Below are 19,247 nucleotides of genomic sequence, written 5' to 3'. Positions count from 1 at the left end.
CTTACCAGACACAAATAAATACCCCAAAGCCACACCCCAATTCCACCTCCTCCAGCCACACCCTACCTCTTCAGTTACTACTCAGTTAATCCCTATCAGGGAATTAAATTACTGATTGGGTTAAGGCTCTTACAACCAATCATTTCTCCTCCAAACCTTCTTTCATTGTCTCTCACACATGAGTTTTGGGGGACATCACATCTAAACTATAACACCCTGTCTCAAAATGAAAGATGAGAATGTCTGGGGGTGTGGCTTAGTGGTTAAGTACCCCCTGTATTCAATCCTCAGATATCAAAAAACAAAACAAAACAAGATTAGTGGCCAATATCAAAAGGTTTCTTTTTCTTGCCTTGATTAATCTAATTACTAACATGAACCTTTTTATGTGAATTTTGAATGGAATCTGATGGACGTGGTACAACATGGAATCATTACTATTCACATTTATTTTGGATATAAAATTTTATTTCATATCTATAACCTGTTAAGATTTTAACTAATTTTCCCAATTGTCTATATAATCATAATCACAGCTCTCTGTCAAAGCACAAAGGCTGCACATATTTGCTTTTTTTCTTTTAAAAAAAATGTTTTAGTTGTAGGTGGACACAGTACCTTTATTTATTTATCTTTATATGGTGCTGAGGATCAAACCCAGTGCATCACCCATGGTAGGTGAGTGCTCTACCACTAAGCCACAACTCTAGCCCTATATTTGCTTTTTATAATGCTCATGAAGTCATCATTCACATAGTTCACTTGCAGAGCGATGTCAAATTCAAAAATATTCCAGTAACTTAAATAGAAATTTCAAAATAAATAAAACATTTAACTACCCTGAAGGGCACACATAGTCCAAAATCCAGCAATATTTTTTAAAAGATTTCTATTTTTTCAGTTATTTATTACTATTGTTAACACTTAAAATATAGTAGATTAAAATAACAACCATTTGCTCAAAATCCTGCAATTTGGACAGAGTTCAGTGGAGATGACTAGTCTCTGCTCAACATTTCTAATTCTGGGATTGTTCCCTAGGGGCTCAAGTTTTACACCCCAGGTAGCCACATTGGCATGCCAGGTAGATGCTGGATGCCATCAAAATGTAACCCTGAGGCTATTGGTGCTTGGTGCTTGAGTTAGTCTGCTTTGGCTGCCATAAATTAACATAGACAAGGTGTACACAAATGTGTTTTCTCACAGTTCTAGAGGCTAGAAGTCCAAGATCATGTGCCAGCATGGTTAGTTTCTAGTGAGGGGTGTCTTTTTGGGTTGCAGGGGGCTGCCTTTTCACTACGTGCTCATATGACCTTTACTTTGAGTGAACGCATCCAATGGGAAGGGAGAGATTGGGGGAGGGGGGGGGGCGGAGAACAAGCTCTCTAGTGTCTTTTTTAGAATTTTTTTTTTAGTTGTAGATGGACACAATACCTTTATTTTATTTGTTTTTATTTTTATGTGGTGCCGGGGATCGAACCCAGTGCCTCGCGCAGGCTAGGCACTGAGCCCCAACTCCAGCCCCTAGTGTAGTGTCTTATAAGGGCATTAATACCATGATGAGGGCCCCATTCTTATAACTTCATCTAGATCATCTCCCAAAGGCCCCAACTCCAAATATTACCATATTAGGGAGTAGGACTTCAATAAAATAATTTTGAGGAGACATAAACATTTTATTCATAACAAGTCTCCTCCATGTGTCTGTTGGGCTTTCACGGTTTGGTAGTCAGTCTTCATATGTGATGTCTGGCTTCATCAACATGCAAAAGCCAAATCCGCCAAGTATTCTGAAATCTTTGACCCAGAATTGGACCACTGTCACTCCTGCCACACTTTACTGGACATGAGGCCAGTACACATTCAAGAATAAGTGACTAGTTTGGGGTGTGAAGGCTGGAAGGCACGGCTCCTGAGGGCTACCAAAATAAGACCCTGTCATCCCCCTTTCCTGTTGTATCCATTTTCTTCAATATGCCACAGTGGCTCCCATACGTCTCTCTCTTTTCAACATCCATAATACATATATCATTATCGATACTAGCCCATCAATCTGTTACCTACCTCTTTACACCCGACTCTATATCATAAAAATCCAAAAGAATTTTGTACTGGAAGGTACAAATGAAATTTTTAAAAAGCCATAATCCCCTTGTTTTGTGGCACATTAATATTTGCCCTCTCACTCTTGATTAATGAAGGCTTTTTGCCAGGGTAAGCAATGCTTAAAAATCCATATCCAGTCTCAGCACCACGGCTGCCCATAAAGATGGCTGAGATGCAAACAAGCACAGCTACTAGAACCTCTCATTTTTCCCAGGAACTAGACCTGTACTGGAGTGTGTGGGTGGTGGGGAAAAGAGAGGAGGAGAAAGAGGGGAAAAAGAGAGGAGAGAGAAGAAAAGGAAAAAGAGACTATATACAAGATGAAATTATAAACATAAAGTAAGCACATTTCCTTCACTGTGATGAGTGTCCAATAATTATATTTACCAACCACAGTAAAACTACTATTAAAAATAATATTTCGGCTTTGAAAGAACTTTTAAAATTTAAATCAAAAGCAAGAAGAACCTCCTGGGCTGTATAAGTGTGGTCTGAGAGTGTCTGGATCTCTTGGCTCCAATATATTCTTAATTTTGTCTCCCTCAAGGACCAGGGTTCCCTCTTCATGAATTCTGCCTGTCTTTTCAGCTCTAATCCCTGCTTTTTCTAGGCCCAGCTTTCAAGAGGGAAAGAATCCTAATAGACTCATTTTGCTAGATTGGGCAGAGGTGTGGAGACACTTTGCAAATTGCTGGACCCTTTGTCCGGTCACCTGTAGCTTGTGGTATAAAAACACCCTATTTCTGTAGAAGGCTCCTCAGAGGGGCATGGGTTGAGGGGTTACAGAATTTCCTTGAAAGGGTTGGTGAGCATATCAAGCAGTGAAATTGATGGCTGCCGTTTTTGTAATATCTCCCTAGACTCACTTTTAAATTAAATTTCCCCTCCTCCTTTCCAAGCCATTGCCATACACTGTTTCATGCCTCCAGGTGTTTACAATCCCATTTTCTCTGCAAAGTACAATGTCCTTTCTACTTTTTTTGGGGAGGAGAGGGGTACAGGGGATTGAGCTCAGGCCACTCAACCACTGAGCCACATCCCCAGCTCTACTTTGCATTGTATTTTATTTTATTTAGGGAGAGGGCCTCTCCTTTGCTGAGGCTGGCTTTGAACTCATGATCCTCCTGCCTCAGCTTCCCGAGCCGCTGGGATTACAGGCAAAACCCACTGCATCGGGCTCCTTTTCACTTTTGTTTGCCTGGAAAACTCCTATTCTTCTTTTAGGAGTTGGTTCTAAGGTCATCGGACCTGTAAAGTTTTTCATTAGCATCCCTTTTAGAAGAAGAAACTAGACTTTTAGAAGGGCTGAAAGTGACTTTCTGGTGTCATACTTAATGGAATCTAACTCCAAAGGGCGGACATAAAACGCTGCAGGGTGTATCTTGTTAATGAGAGCAAAGGGAAGTGAATCTTTTGGAAAATTCTGTAAGTACTAACCCAGAACTAGCATTTTTAAGAACTCAAGGACCACACACTCCTCACAGGGAGAAATGGAAGGAATCTGCGCCTGCTCAGAGTCAGGAACACGGTTTCCCCGCCCCTTGCGGTCACAGCCGGAAGCGGCTCGCAGGTTGGAGGCTTGCCATCCCGCCGGAACTGAGTCGCAGTGCTGAAGGTTCCCACCCGGAGAGGTGTCCGACGCTCTTGCAGACCGGCAACATGGCGTGGTCCGGAAATAAGGTAGCGGGAACCTTGGGCTGAGGCCCTCGTATTTCTAGGCAGCTGGCGGGGATGAGGGAAGACCATGGTGATGGGCTGGAGCAGGACAGCCGGACCGAGGGAAGCCCGAGGAGGAAAGCTGAGGATTTGGAGTTCTGAATTTGAGTCTCGCTCACTCGTCACCCCCTCCCCTTTCCCTCCTCTCCCACCCACTTCTCATCCTGCTTTCCTCCCACCCCTTCCCTGAATCCCACTCCAGCTCCTACCCTACCTCCTCTTTGTTGCTGCTGAGCCTGAGTTCTTAAAAGTCTTTATAAAAATGGAAGTTAGCCAGGATAAGCACCTGTCCCACAGACCTGTAAAACTGCAAAGAGGGTTTTTGTGAGTAAAATAACTTGAAATGTAGTGTTGTATAATTACCTCCATAATAGTGTAATATCTAGAGTTTATTGAAAGCTTACTCATTGTGATGTACCTTTTATTCTTGTCTCATTTAATTTTCACAACAACCTCGTGATGTGAAAACTGTTATTCCCCCGTTTGCAAGTGGGAAAATGGCAAAGAAATAAAGTAATTATTCCATTATCATTCTGTCCATAAGTGGTGGAATTCAGTTTTGAAACCAGGCTTTTTTTCAGAGTCCTGGAGAGTCTTGTGTTTCTAGTAATCTATGATCCTTGGTGTCCTGGATTAAGAACAGAAATTACAATTGATTCTAAAGTGATTTTGGGGTCACTAGAGGGAGGTGTGATTCCAGGGATTCATCCATCCATCCATCCATCCATCCATGCATACATTTAATACAGATAAATGAGATAGGAGTTTGAATAACTCTCTAGACCCCTCAACTTCCTGCTGGGAAATGTTGATCAAACAATTATGAAGGTGTTTACCTCTCTTATTCTTCTTTCAGCTGCTGAAAACTTCTTACCTCCAGGGGAGGAGCTGTTTGTGGCAGATGAACTTGGAGTAAAATCCTAACAGCCTGTATTGCTTTAGTGTAGAAATGAAGAGTTGCTATGTTGCTCCATTTCTCTTTCCTGTTTTTTTTTTTTTTAACTGCTTCCAGAAGGGAACTCAAAATACCATGTAGACCATTCTTCCAGTCAAATTCCATAATATGAAACTGTGATGCTATTTTCTGGATATCTGATTCCTGGCAAAAGACCTTTAGTCCTTTAAGTGTTTTATAGTTTAAAGGTAGCTTTTGTGAACATGTGTTAAATAAATGCAGCAGCATATTTTGTGACTTTTAAGTGTCTTTAGATTTTTAGGCTTAGGGCATTAAAACTATGGGTTGTAAATTTTATTGCTCTCAGAGAAATTCTGTAGTTCATTACTACCTACCCCCCAAATAAATTATCTTTACTCCAGAAGTTTCTTAATATTAGTGCATTATGTTCAATTCTATATAAATTAGGGGAAAATAGTTTTTAAATTTAATTTTAAATTGTTGCCAAAGGTGTAACCAAATTTAGAAATCATCTGTAACTTCTGATAGGAGCTTATCCAGGTTTTTTAAAACACTTCTAGGGTCAGGAAATCACTGCTTCAAGAAACGGAGTTTCCTTTATTGATCACTTCTAAATTGTTATTTTTTTTCCCTTTATAAGAAGTCAAATCAATCTCTCTAACTTCCATCTGTTGAGTCTACTATCTGTCCCACAGACCAATCATTTTATAACACAGCTGCCAAATATTTAGGAGGAAATTCTCATGTTCCCCTTAATCTTCTCATCTGACTCAAATATCTAGCTTTTCCCCAAATGTTCTTTATGTCACATATTCTCCAGATCCTTCCCTAACCTCATTTCATGTTCAGTTGTAATTAGTTGTCCTCTTAAGATGTGATACCCAGAATTGCTCACACTTTGATCAGTGAAAAAAGCACAGGTGAGACTAGAAAGAATGTAATCTCTGGAAACAAAGTTCATCTAGTCCAATAGTTGTCCTCTCTCCTTCAATTAACAGCAAAGTTAAGTGACATTCCTAAGGATTCATAGCTCATTAGCAGTAGAGATGGACTACTTGTATTGCTTTTTTCATCACAATACTCTTCCTTTCTAGATTTCACTATGCTATTGATACAACCTAAAATATCTTGGGGATGGAGTGAAATGGGTATGGGAATGTAGTGCTAAAACTGTTTCATACCTGACTCTATAATCTACTCTGAAATTATGAGTTACTGTTAGTTCAGTTTTCCTGCAGCTTGTATTCAATTAAATTTTGGATGCCAAATCTAGAGTGTAAAACATCATATGTATCCCTTTATTTTGATTTTATTATTATTATTATTATTTTTTATTTATTTATTTTTGCAGTTCTGGGACTTGAATCCAGGGCCTTCCCTGCTAGCTAGGCAAACTCTGTACCATTGACCTTATATCCCCAGCCCATATGTATGCCTTTAATTTTTAGTTTATATTTGTTTAATCCCCTATGTATGTGATTGCTATCTAATGAGTTTTGCCTTCATGTATGTGGTTCCCTCTGTCTATAACTTCCTAGTTCTCATGACTGCTCATTCTTTTAAGACTCACCTGAGGGTCAGATTGAAGAAGTTTTTTTCTACCTCTGTTCCTCCTCTGTTCCATCCACCAGTCTTGTGTGGATATATCTTCTGTTTCTCTCTTGATGACCACTACAAACCTACAAATTTATTAATTTATTAACATGTATTTATTTGTATTTGTGCCTTCTAGTAGAATAGATTTGATATCTTAGTCTTCATTTCTGATCCCCAGTTTATAAACTGATTCAGATTGTTGGGGTGTATCATCCTAACGCATAGAATGAAGCAGTCACTTATTGTCACAAATGCTTCATGACAAATTGCCCATTCAGGAACTAACAATAAAAGCATCTATACTAATGCTTGTAGTACTGCAGATCAACTGCAGTTTGTATGATATATGTTGGGATCAGCTGGGCTGGACTTAACTATAGCCTGCAGATTGATTTAGATCTTCCCACCTTGGTTTTTTTCTGGGATCAGGCCAAAGGAGTGTCAGCTGCCTGAAGCATGCCTCTCTCCTGGAAGTTACTTTCTAACTTTTAGAGAATATTAGAACTATTTAAGGATTCTCCAAAGTGAAGCTATATGTCTTACATGCATTCTCTTTATAGAACATACCCTTCCCTTTATTGTGCTTCCCCTAAATACCAGTATAGGTTCTGTGGGTGCAATAAGAAAGGAACCTCAGAATCCTTTTTTTATAAATGTTATAGTATCACATTCTTTGGGACTTTGTTTCTAGGCAGCTGTTGTGCTGTGTATGGATGTGGGCTTTGCTATGAGTAACTCCTGTCCTGGTGAAGAATCTCCTTTTGAACAAGCAAAGAAAGTGATGACCATGTTTGTCCAACGACAGGTGAGTTTCAAATTGACCTTGAGCTTGTAACCTACATTGCCTCCACCTATTAATGCAAGATACCAACCTTATAATATCTACCCTCTGTGTTTAGGGGAATCTGGGTGGATTTCCTACCTATACTCATAAAGGTTCATTTATCACTAGAACCTGCTATTTTTTCTTTCCCTTCTGTTGGCCCCTTCACTGGATATTAACAGTTTTTATCAGAAACAAAGGGCAGTATAAAGTAATGTTTAAAAACACACCCTCTGGGCCAGGTGACTTGGCTTAGAATCCTTGCTTTGCCATATCATTTACTAACCACATCATCCTGAGCAAGTTCTTCAACTTCTTTGTACCATTTACCTTTTGCTGTGTAGCGAACTACCCCAAACCTTTATGTCCCCCTTTTTTTTTTTTTTTTTTTTGATACTGGGAATTGAATTCAGGGGTGCTCTACCATAGAGCTACATTCCCAGTCTTTTATCATTCCTGGTTATATGGGATGATTATATGATCTCTGTTAGGTTATTCCCTCTTAAGACTTATACAGTTGCTTTTGTTGGAGGCTGGGGTGGATATCATCTGAAGACTTGACTGGGTTGAATGTCCAAAGTGGCGTACTCACATGTCTGAAAAATAATCTTATGGCAACTGTGAACTCAGTGTGCTCCATCAGTACCTCTGCTTCGCTATGTAGCTTGGGATGCAAAGAGCGTAGCAGCTGGTTTTAAGAAGTAGTATCCAAGAGCAAGTATTCATTTTAAAAGACCCTGCCTATATGGCTTCTTATGACTTAGCTTTAGAAATCCCAGAAAACCAGTTTCATTGTTTTCTATTGGTCAAACAAGTCACCAAGGCCAGCTCAAATTTAAGGATGGAGAATTACATTTATTTTAATAAGGAATAGCCTGCAAATACAGGGAGCAAAGGAATGGATGGATGGTGACCGTCTTGGGGACTATCTACCACAGTGTCTGGGGAGAAAAGTGAGAAAAATAATAAAACTTCCCACATGGAGTTGTTTTGAGAATAAAAGAATTAATATAGGTAAAGTGCTTATTGTTAACAATATGAAATTATTAGTTCTTATTATTTCTGTCCCTTCTACTTGGTATGACTGCCATGTTTTTCTAAGTCCATGAGAACTTGCACTGGGTACTGCAACTCCTCCTGGACACCTCTGCTATTTTTCTGGGTATTGCCATTTGCATGAGGCACTGCTACTTCCCACCTGTCATTCTAGATTTTCATAAATTCTGATGACTTGAAGTCCTTGGTGTGTCAAAGAAGAGATCACTGTAACCCTATTTGGTTATAGGTGTGTTGGTAATATTCAAGTAGTACTGCTGTGTCTCAATATAGTAAAAGATATTTACTTTTGCCTTCTGGGGATTGAACGTAAACCTGCGTGCATGCTAATAAGTATGTCCTTTACCACAGAGCTACACCCTCAGCTCCTAGAGTTTTTTATTGCTGTTGTTTTTGTTTTAAGAGAAGCCATCTAAGTGAATCTAAAGGGTTGAGAGACAAAGCCATATAGGTACTATACCAGTTTCATACCTCCTTCAAAATTTTCTCCCCTACCATAACTGAAGTTTTTGTCATTGCAGCAAGATTATCTTAGCTTCAGGTGAATTCTTGTCTAGGAGGCAGATACCTGCCCAGGCCACGTGCTGGACATTTTTGAACCCAAGTGGCAGGGACTTTTGCTTCATGTACAACTGGGAATTGTAGTTGGAATTGTTTTGGGAAATTTAGCAGGCAAAACAATAATAAAAAATGATAGAATTAATTTCTCTTCCCATAGAGCAGTTCTCTGCATTAATGTAAAAGGCTTATATTAACACTTCCATGGAGATGGGATTGCCTTTTGTATCAGATACTGTTTTTCATTTTATAATGAAGTGTTTCATAAAAGAGGAAAATGAGAAAAGCACCATAATCAAACCCACTTTCCCATTGTCTTATGCTGTGCCATCCTAATGCTTTACTATATATTTTTTTTCTTTTCGTATAAAATAATATACCTTATATTACAGATGAAGTTGAAGTCTTTACTAGTGCTTTTTCTTTTTCTTCTGTTCCTTTCCTTAGAATTTTGGTAGTTGTGACCATGCATATTTTGTTTGCGTTAGACATAAGCGTGTATTCCTAAATAATAATGTTGTATCAAGCCATCAGAAGTATATGGAAATGATTTTATATGGCACATGTAATTTTGCAGTTAATTATTTTCAGCCTTATGGTTTTGAAATTTATTCATATCAATAAAATGTTGCACAAACTCATTCATTTTTACTAATATAATACTTCATTGTGTAAGTATTCTGCAATGTATTCTTGTGTTCTGTTGGTAGATTGGATGTTTGCAGTTTTTTTCCTTATTATGAACTGTCCTGAAGTGCAAACTTTCTTGTTCATTGTCTTCTTATGTATATGTGCAAGAATTTCTCTAGGGTATATATGCCTATCTGTGAAATGGCTGGAATATAGAATATGAACTTGCAAAATTTTTTTCCAATCTCTGGAAAATCCCTACCTTGAATAAATATTTTAGGAAGACAGACTACAATCTTTTCAAATTATCCATGATTAGTTAACATTAAGAATTAGATTCTGATTTGATTGGAAGACATTAAGAGCATTACCACCTTCCTATTTCTTCACCCTAACTTGTGCTGAAATGAAACTTATAATCAATAATAATAATTTTAAAAGATCTACTTAAAACCCAGTAATTGTCATTATCAGTAAGTCCCATGTTTGATCAAGCCTAATGTTTGTGACCCCATGGACCTGCCATAGAGAAGTATAATTGTCTGATCTTGAAGGTTAGGTTTCTTATTGTTTCCAGGTTGTTTTAATATGATTTTCAGCCTTCTGATGTTCTTCTCTAGGTGTTCGCTGAGAGCAAGAATGAGATTGCTTTGGTCCTCTTTGGTACAGATGGTACTGAGAATGCCCTTGCTGCTGGGGACCAGTATCAGAACATCACAGTGCACAGACACCTGATGCTACCAGATTTTGATTTGCTAGAGGACATTGAAAGCCGAATCCAACCAGGTTCTCAACAAGCTGACTGTATCCTTTTTCAACCAGAGAAGACTGAAGAAATTTTCGTTGATCTGGGGATTCATAATCTAGTTTGGTGGGGCTCTCTCAGAGTCCTGGCTCTGTGCATCTAGGCATATTTTGTTCTGAGGAGAAGGAGGATGTGGGTTATGATTTAATGTGAAATTAATCAAATTGGTTACCCAGGCTGTATGTCCTCCAGTCACATGCCCCTTCTCTGCATTACTGATACTGAGAAGTTAGGAGGCATTGAAAAGGAAGATATTAGGAAGTATATGTGTGTATTGATTATATGATTATCTTTGGTGGGAATGCTGGTTAGAAATGTTTCAGGTAGAGAAGAGATAGTTTTAGAATAGTTAGCATTAGCATTCTACTTGCTTCCTAGATGGAGGGTGCTTTTGTGCTAAAAATCAAGTTGATATCCAAACTCAGATTTTCAGTGTCTTCCATAGATTTCCTAATTTTAAGGACTTACTCTTGGTTTTTGTTTGTTTGTGTTTTTTTTTTTTGGTTTTGTTTTTTTCCCTCAACAATTAATAGTACCATTCCTGATCACTGGGAGATGCTCTGTGTTGAGTGACTTGCAAATACTACATTATGGCTTACTTCTAATTTAAGAATGTACTGTGATCACAAAAAATGACTTCTAGATATTGATAAAGAGCATCAAAATTTTCAGTTAAAAATGAATAGATTATCTCTTTTCTTCACACTGTATGCAGGATGTATATTTTGATGTATAGCATTTGTGAATATATGTTCATAAAATAAATTTTGGAGGAAGGACATTTGAGCAAGCACTTGTAAGTTCTCACATAGTGCACTGTATAATTTCTAGCACTGTGGACTTTGTTAGAAAAAAAGTTACATGTTCGTGGAAAGAAGTGACTGGTGCTCTTTCTACCCTTAACTAGCTGAGTCCTGGATGCCCTGATTGTGTGCATGGATGTGATTCAGAGTGAAACTGTGTAAGTACCTCACTCAAAGCTGGATATGAGCCTTTGCAAAAAATTGTATGGGTTGATATATATTCAGTGCACCATGTGATTTGTTATTCATCAGGTAGCATGTTTTTTGTTGCAAAAGGAACTTTTGATAGAAAGTGGTTCAATCTCAGCTTTTTAAAAGTTTAAAAAGATGAAGGGCTATATTTAGGGGAAACAAACACTTGATGTATTTCAATTTCCTTTTTACTTAATTACCAGGAATTTTAAAAAATACTAAGTGGGGGCTAACGATATAGTTTAGTGATAGAATACTTACCTAGCATATGCAAGGTACTGGGTTTGATTCCCCAGCACCACAAAAACAAAATGAAACAAATAAAATAAAATAAAAAGATAAAAATACCAAGTGGTGTATAATCCCTAAGTAACTGATATTAGGTAGTAACTCTGACCAATTTCCTGATTCATTATTTATTTAATTATTGTGCAGTGAAGACGTATGTCTTTGAACACACAAACTCTGCTCAGTGACCAAATATATTTGAGTTTGTAGAATATAACTAAGAATGATTTCTTAATGTGATATCTCTCTCTCTCTCTCTCTCTCTCTCAGAGGAAAGAAGTTTGAGAAGAAGCATATTGAAGTGTTCACTGACCTCAGCAGCCCCTTCAGCAAAGATCAGCTAGATATTATAATTCATAACTTGAAGAAATCTGGCATCTCCCTCCAGTTCTTGTAAGGTCCTAAGAATAATGTATGTAGACAAGTCCTGTCATCCCTAATGCAGTGAATGGGAAGATTCCATGGGAGTCTTCTCTTTTTGGCAAACTTGGAATCTGTCACATGACTGATTGCTCAGCAAACACTGATTGTTCTTTGTTTTCTAGGAACTCTTGAGTTTTGGTGATAAGGAGTGGAAATCCCAGTGATATATAGTGAAACAGAGGAATTGAACAGTAACATCATTTGTGTACTGTTTTTGGACTCATAGAATTGAGGGATTAGAATAATCTTTTGAGGATATTCAGTTTCTCTCTTGTCTGCATATAAGATTTTATTCAAACAGTTATCAGATTGATGATTTCTTTATTGAAAAAGCTCACAAGAACTGCCCTACTGATCATAATTTCTTTGGTGGGACAAAAATTTCTGCTTGGGAATCATTTTATAACATATAATGCTTATATTTACACTTTCTCAGATCTGAAGGATGCAGGGATATGTAAAATAAATTTCTTGTTTGTACTTAGAGATGAGGAAACAGATTTATGGGAAAACATATACTTCACAGTTTATTAGGCAGAGTTTCTCCTCTCATAGTAGCTTAAATTTCCCCTCCAGCATTTACTTTCTTCATCATACCTCCCTAACAAAGAAACTCTTCACTACACTAAACTTGGGGCTGCATTTGAAGTCTATTTTTCTTGTCCTATTTTTGGTGAAAGCAAGTGATGGTACAGGATGTTGAATTATTAATCTGGGGGTGCTCATTTTTCAAATTGAGAGCTGTACTAAGAAGCCTCTAGCTGTGAGTGGTAAGCCTTTGGCTCTTTAAAATGCCTGCCATAGGGAATTGACCTCTCTTGCATGCATATATCTCATAATAGTGCTGAGAGACATCTTCCTGTAGGACTGTAGAAAGAGATTCTGAATAACTCATCAAATTGATACTTGTTAAGACAGTACTTAAGAAAAAATTAAGTGCTTTTTAAATGACACTTCTTATTGAGTTGAGGGTTTCTCAGTACTACGGAATCCCAGTTCAGCTTCTGTTTCCCATTCATGATCTCAGGTTACCACCACACAGTTGAAGTATACTGTATTGCACTTCTGCCAATGTCATTGAGAAAAAGCTGTGTTTCTTTTTTTGGTATGAGAAACCCAAAAAGAGGGATGCTTATTATTTGACTGATTAATTTTTGGGGGGTGATATGTTTTCTTCTTGTGCTACAAACTGCCAGCATTCAAATATTATGGTTTTATTGTTTTGTGTATTCCATGTTTGGTCGATTGTTCTAGGTGGATTTAAAAAATAGCATAAAAAAGCACTTTGTTTTTATCAGGCTTATTCCTCAGACACAGCTTTGAGTTTCTTCTGACTATTGAGAATGCTTACTTCTGATTAAATGTAGGGCAGAAAGAACTGCTATTGTAACTTTTTAATTAAGGGTAAACTTCTAATTCTTCATTTTATCATCTGTCATTCCTTCTTCCTGGCCAATACTGTGGAAATAGCAGTAACAAACTCTGGGTGTTACACCTTGCTTCCTGGAAGCTTTTTATTTGACAAATAAAGTAGGGCCTACAAATCTGTCATGTGAAATATGTGTAGAAACATTTCAAACAAAACCCTATTTTAAGTATAGCAAATAAAATGATTGAAAAATTCCCTTAAAAATAACCATCCACATAGAGGTGGCCAGCAGAGAATGTTGAGTGAACTGAAAAGATTGCCAAATTTAGCCAGTTAGGTTTGCAGGGGTAAGAGAGTAAGGGGTGTTGCTATGGAAAGTATCTTGCCCTTTCAGTCAGGCGACTGAATCTTTGCTCCATTATTTATTAGCTATGTAGCTTTGGCCAGATTATTTCATCTCAGTAGCTTTAGTTGCTTTTAGAAAATGGAGATACAAATCTCTAATGTAAGGATTAAATGAGATTGTTTATGCAAAAGTATTTGTAAAGTATTGTATAGAATATTACCAAAATTTATTTGGATGGTTCATTTTTTAATTTGCATATTGATTATTAAATATTTTCATAACTGGTAATCCCAACTTAATTTTGGCTCATTTCAGTAAACACCTGGCATGAAACTCAAGAACAAAATTGGGTTTTACTTATGCATTTTATGATTTCTGTATAGAAATTCTGTGTCTGCAATAATATTTGAGTTTTAAGTATTTTACATACATTGTTTTATTTAAACCCCATAATAATTATGAGGGATTATTAGTAGGCTTTGGTTTTTCTTTTGCCTGCCTAGAATATCATATAGCCTTTTTCTAGAAAATATTCCTTCCTGAACTCTAACATTCTAGCTGGAGGTTAGACTAACATCTTTTAGTTTTGACCATCGGGCTATCATTGTTTCTGATTTTTTTTTTAATTTGAGACCACTAGATTGAACCCTAAGGCCCTTTTAGGTAGTGGAGTCGGGCATTATGATTTTGTGTTAGTTCACCCTGTTGTGTGACAAAATACCTTAGACTGAGAAGTTTATAAACAAAATAAATTTATTTCTTAGGGTTCTGCAGGTTTGGGAAGTTGAAGATCACAACCTAAGCAGATTTAGTGTTTGATAAAGGACTTCTGCTTCCAAGATGGTGCCTGTTGCTGTGTCTTCACGTAGCTCAAAGGCCAAAAAAGATAGAAAAAAGGCACGCCCTTCAATCTCTTTTTTCATTTTCTTTTCTTTCTTTCTTTCTTTTCTTTTTGGTACTAGGATTTGACCCAGAAGCACTTTACCACTGAGCAACCTCCCCAGGCTTTTACTTTATTTTTTATTATTTTTTGGTATTGTGGATTAAATTCAGGGGTGCTTAACTACTGAGCCACATCCCCCACCCTTTTTATCTGTTATTTTTGAGACAGGGTCTTGCTAAGGGCCTTAGGGCCTTAGTAAGTTGCTGAGGCTAGATTTGAACTTGTGATCCTTCTGTCTCAGACCCCTGAGTCGATGGGATTACAAGTGTGCACCACCATGCCCTGCTCTTTTTTATTTTTTATTTTGATACAGAGCCTTACTAAGTTGCTGAGAGTCACATTAAGTTGCCCAGGCTGGCCTCAGACTTGGCATCCTCCTGCCTCAGCTTCCTGAGTTGCTGGAATTATAAGGCATGCACCACTGTGCCTGGCCCCTTTAATCTCTTATATAGGATCTCTGATGCCATTTCTGCAGATTCCACCATCATGATTTAATCATCCCTCCAAAGATATCACTTCTTATTTATTTATTTATCTTAGTTTTCGGTGGACACAACATCTTTGTTTGTATGTGGTGCTGAGGATCGAACCTGGGCCCCACGCATGCCAGGCAAGCACGCTACCGCTTGAGCCACATCCCCAGCCCATCACTTCTTAATACTATCACATTAACGATTAAGTTTCAACATAGGAATTTGGGTGGATACATTTAGACCATAGCAGAGCTTGAACGTGTGTGGAGGCAGTGTGGAGGAAGCCATAATTGAGCAAGTGAAGCCAGTATAAAGGCAAACGAAGGCACATTATGGAGAGAGACAATGAGAGGGTCAGATATTGCCGCATGAGAGATCCTGGGTCTAGTCATCCTAAGGCCATGTACAGCTGTTTCTTTAGTTGTTTGGTTATATACCAAATCAAAGAGGTTTTAGTCACTTGAAATGAGAAGAGTATTGGCAGATGAGAAATATGAAGTTTTGTGAGATTGGTTGAAGTGAATATTTTCTTGTAGCTTGTGAGTATCCGTCAAAGGATTGGAACCCAGTTTATTTGGCTTCAGAGCTTGTTCTCTTAACTATTGCTAATCTTTTCTTAATAGTTTGCCCTTCCCAGTTGCCAAGATAAATGGTACTGGGGACAGAGGAGATGGCAGCTTGTACTTAGATGATCGTGGACCCTCCTTTCCTCAAAAAGGTATTACTGAGCAGCAAAAAGAAGGCATTCAGATGGTGAAAAATGTGATGATGTCTTTAGAAGGTGAAGATGGGCTGGATGAAATTTATTCCTTCCGGTAAGAAGTGAAAGTATGTGACAACTTTTAGTTGTACCCAAATAAATTTCTTTTGATCATGTATTTCCTTAATGCTTTGCTTTTTTGAGCTGCTCTCAAATTAGCAGCCAGTCTTTAAATGTATTCTGAGTTTTATTAAAAGAAATGGTATACTTACCTTCATCTCCCTTTTCTGGGTTTGTGTGGTTATCACAGGTTTCTCATTTATTTCCAGACTTATATAAATGGAGTTTGCGAATATAGAGAAAAAACAAGACATTTAACAAGTCGGTTTGTAAAAGATAAAGTAGTAGATTTCTTCTTTATGTCAAGCTTGAGGCACTTTTTTTGGGGGGGGTCTCTTCTTTTCATACCCCTGCAAAAACCATTTTCACTTATAAAAAGTGATATCAGATCTGGAATAATCAATCTCTTCTGATTTAGGTTTTAGAGTGTGTGTGTCACTGTTTTTTGTTTATTTTTAACTTTTGGTCACCAAATAGTTTGACCAGGCCAAAGAAAAAAGAAATTTAAACCCAAAACATGAAGAATTCATAGACAATGTATTTCACATGAGTATTATGAAAACAACATAATTTTTAAAAAGTAAAATCTCTGAAGTGCCATATAACAAAGAAGCAAACTACTTTTTTCATGCATCCATAAAGACTGTGGGAGAAACCATTTTCTTTATCCATCTTATTCTCAGTTAAAATTGGACAGAATTTTATTTTGAGCAAAAAAACATATAGGAATTAATGGCATCTAGAATATCATGTGTATAAGGCGTCTGATTTGGCAAAAGTGACCATAGAATCTTTTACTGAACAGTTGGCTCTTGTGGATTCAGATCCTTAGGGAAATACTGCTTGATGTTCATGAATTAATTCCAGTTTATCAACCAGTACACAAAATACAGGCAGGCAGTGTAAGCAGAATTCTTAAAAGAAGTAAATATTCAACAACTAGAATATTTTTCAGTAGCAATAGTATATATCTGTTCTAATATTTTTCTCAGCCACAATGTTTAAGTATTTCTGGTAAGCTATAATTTACGAATATTACATCCTTACTTTGTAAATATGAACACCCTTGAAAAATTATAGGTAAGTTAAAGTTTTGGAAATAGAATAATAATTTTCCAGAGGGTTGCTAAAGAAATCAATGAGGAATACTGTAAAGTGAAGTTTCTTGGCGTAAAGTGTATTGTCACAATTTGTGCAGTTATATATTCTTAAGTTCTCTGAAAAATTTTGGGAATACATGCCTTAAACTAACATATTAGCCATGATAACATAAATAAAAATTACAGGCCAATACAAATTTTAAAATTTATTTTTAAAGTTTTTTTCCTCCTTGTAGCATAGCAAGTAGATACATTATTGACTATGCATTGTCCTAGCAATTTGAAGCTACTTTGATTTTAGATCTGCCATGAAAGTGTGGACTAGAACCTTGCTATCCAATACAAAATCCCTTAGCCACATGTGGCTATTTAAGTTTAAATAAATTTAAAAATTTGGTCTTTAGTCACACTAGCCACATTTTAGTTCAGTTGCCTGTTGGGGTGTCATGGTTCGAAATGGAGTATTTCCAATCATTATAGAAATTATACTCCACAGCACTAGACTAGACTTATGCCATGAAGATCTTTGGAAGACAACTTGAGTTCTTGGGGAGATTTAACTCTACTGCATAACTGATAACAGTTGTTCTCAAATCTTATATGATACTGGTCTTTAGATTTTCCCCTGGAACAGAATCTATATCCTTATGATGGTTTTAGATTTGACTTATATTTGGATTAATAATGTCTTATGAGACAGTTTATATCTGGCTTAGACCTAGTCATTCCCCAACAAACCCAAAGCAAATATATACTGTAAACTCAGGAAATAGGGTGTCAGTTGAATATCAATTATTTATTTTAAATTATTTCTGAGAATTGGAGTCTATTGAGGTCTCTCTGTCTATAACTGTGGATGATGTAAGATAATTCTCTTGACCTCTTTGTAGATCGGTTTTTCATCTATAACCAAGGAGATGGAGCCAAAGGCTTTGAGTATATTTAATTGCTAATTCCTTTGTTTTTTATCTTAGTGAAACCATAAATTCCACCTATCCTATAATCTTCTATGTTGTATTTCATTAGAGCAAGTAAGAGTTGATCTTTACTTTTAAGTGAAGAAGCTCCTCCTCCAGCCCTTTATACCAGTAAAAAACCTAGAGTTATCTACCTTAAGACTAAATGTAGTCAAATAATTTGCTTTATACCCAATAGTCTTTACTTAACTCTTTCTACTGTGTGCATAAAAATAGATCATGTCTTTTAAGAGATTTGGAATTAACTAATTAAGTATGTGAATTGTGGTGTTGTAAGCAGTGGTGTCATATTCCATAGCAGGGTTCTTATCCTTGGGTCTGTTGTTTTCAGGGAGTTGGTAAACCATTTATATTGTGTGCAGACTCATTTGTGAATGTGCTTTTTATTATATCCTCAAAAGTGTCCTTGGTCCTGAGAAAAATGTAAAGAATCTTTGGCAGAGTTGAAAGAATGATTGAATAGGGGAAGACAGAGCTGTTCATTTTCACCTGTCAGTAAAACAGTTCAACTCCTACTTCCTTCTAAGCCATCTCATTTGTGTTCTGGCTCTCCCCCAAATGATTGTCATTTTCCTGCCATCCCCTGCTGTTCCTCTGTCTATAATCATCAACATCTCATTTCTCATTCTAGAAAATTTAGTGCATCATCTAGCATAAGGTAGCATTCTTAAATTGTTACTTTTATTGTGTATTTTTCCTTATTAAGTGAGAGTCTGAGACAACTATGTGTCTTTAAGAAAATTGAGAGGCGTTCCATGCCCTGGTCCTGCCAGCTGACCATTGGCTCCAATTTGTCTATAAAGATTGTGGCCTATAAATCGGTAAGTGGTAGGTACACAGTTTTTAAAGAGAAGTTACCAGAGAGATAAATATGCTTATATAAGCAGCTGACAATTCATGTGTGGGTTATTCAGAGTATAATTAATGCTTCTCTAGCTGCTCTTCCTTTTCATTTAGTCTTCTGTTTAACTTCTTATGTAAAAGGCATGCCAGGAGAAGTTTTCAGAATTATTTATGATAAAGTTTGATTCCCTCCCTTTTCTCTGCATTGATAATTGATTGTTATGGAATTCAGCTCTCTTGGTGTGTCTCTGGCGCTGTGTGTGTGTGTGTGTGTGAGTGTGTGTGTGTTTGTGTGTGTGTGTGTGTGTCTCTCTTAAAGAAAATGTAATTCATTATGTTGACATTGTAATATGGCAGAAATGTCAGTGATGTGCAAAAGTTCAGAGTTTTGGAGACTCACACTTAATTCATTTATTAATGATCTGATAGTGACAAGATCTATGAAACATTAAAAGATACTGAGT

General features: G+C 37.1%; 1 protein-coding gene across 2 annotated transcripts in view; it reads left to right on the top strand.

Moving 5' to 3' along the window:
* Positions 1-3,688: 3,688 nt before the first annotated feature.
* Xrcc5 (X-ray repair cross complementing 5) overlaps positions 3,689-19,247 on the top strand; it is an 89,237-nt gene continuing 73,678 nt past the window's right edge. The window contains exons 1-8 of one of the 2 annotated variants that reach the window (XM_071619645.1): positions 3,742-3,786; positions 4,679-4,965; positions 7,026-7,139; positions 10,022-10,205; positions 11,119-11,167; positions 11,760-11,882; positions 15,667-15,858; positions 18,647-18,761. In XM_071619645.1, coding sequence (XP_071475746.1) covers positions 7,044-7,139; positions 10,022-10,205; positions 11,119-11,167; positions 11,760-11,882; positions 15,667-15,858; positions 18,647-18,761 — 759 coding nt within the window. In that variant the 5' untranslated portion in view covers positions 3,742-3,786; positions 4,679-4,965; positions 7,026-7,043. Of the gene's footprint in view, positions 3,787-4,678; positions 4,966-7,025; positions 7,140-10,021; positions 10,206-11,118; positions 11,168-11,759; positions 11,883-15,666; positions 15,859-18,646; positions 18,762-19,247 lie in introns of both variants that reach the window. The other variant, XM_071619644.1, reaches the window with a different exon arrangement.

This window comes from Marmota flaviventris, chromosome 11 (assembly GCF_047511675.1).
Source record: "Marmota flaviventris isolate mMarFla1 chromosome 11, mMarFla1.hap1, whole genome shotgun sequence".
Lineage (NCBI taxonomy): Eukaryota > Metazoa > Chordata > Mammalia > Rodentia > Sciuridae > Marmota > Marmota flaviventris.
Note: the sequence above shows the minus strand (reverse complement) of the source record. Positions and strands in the feature narration are given on the sequence as shown.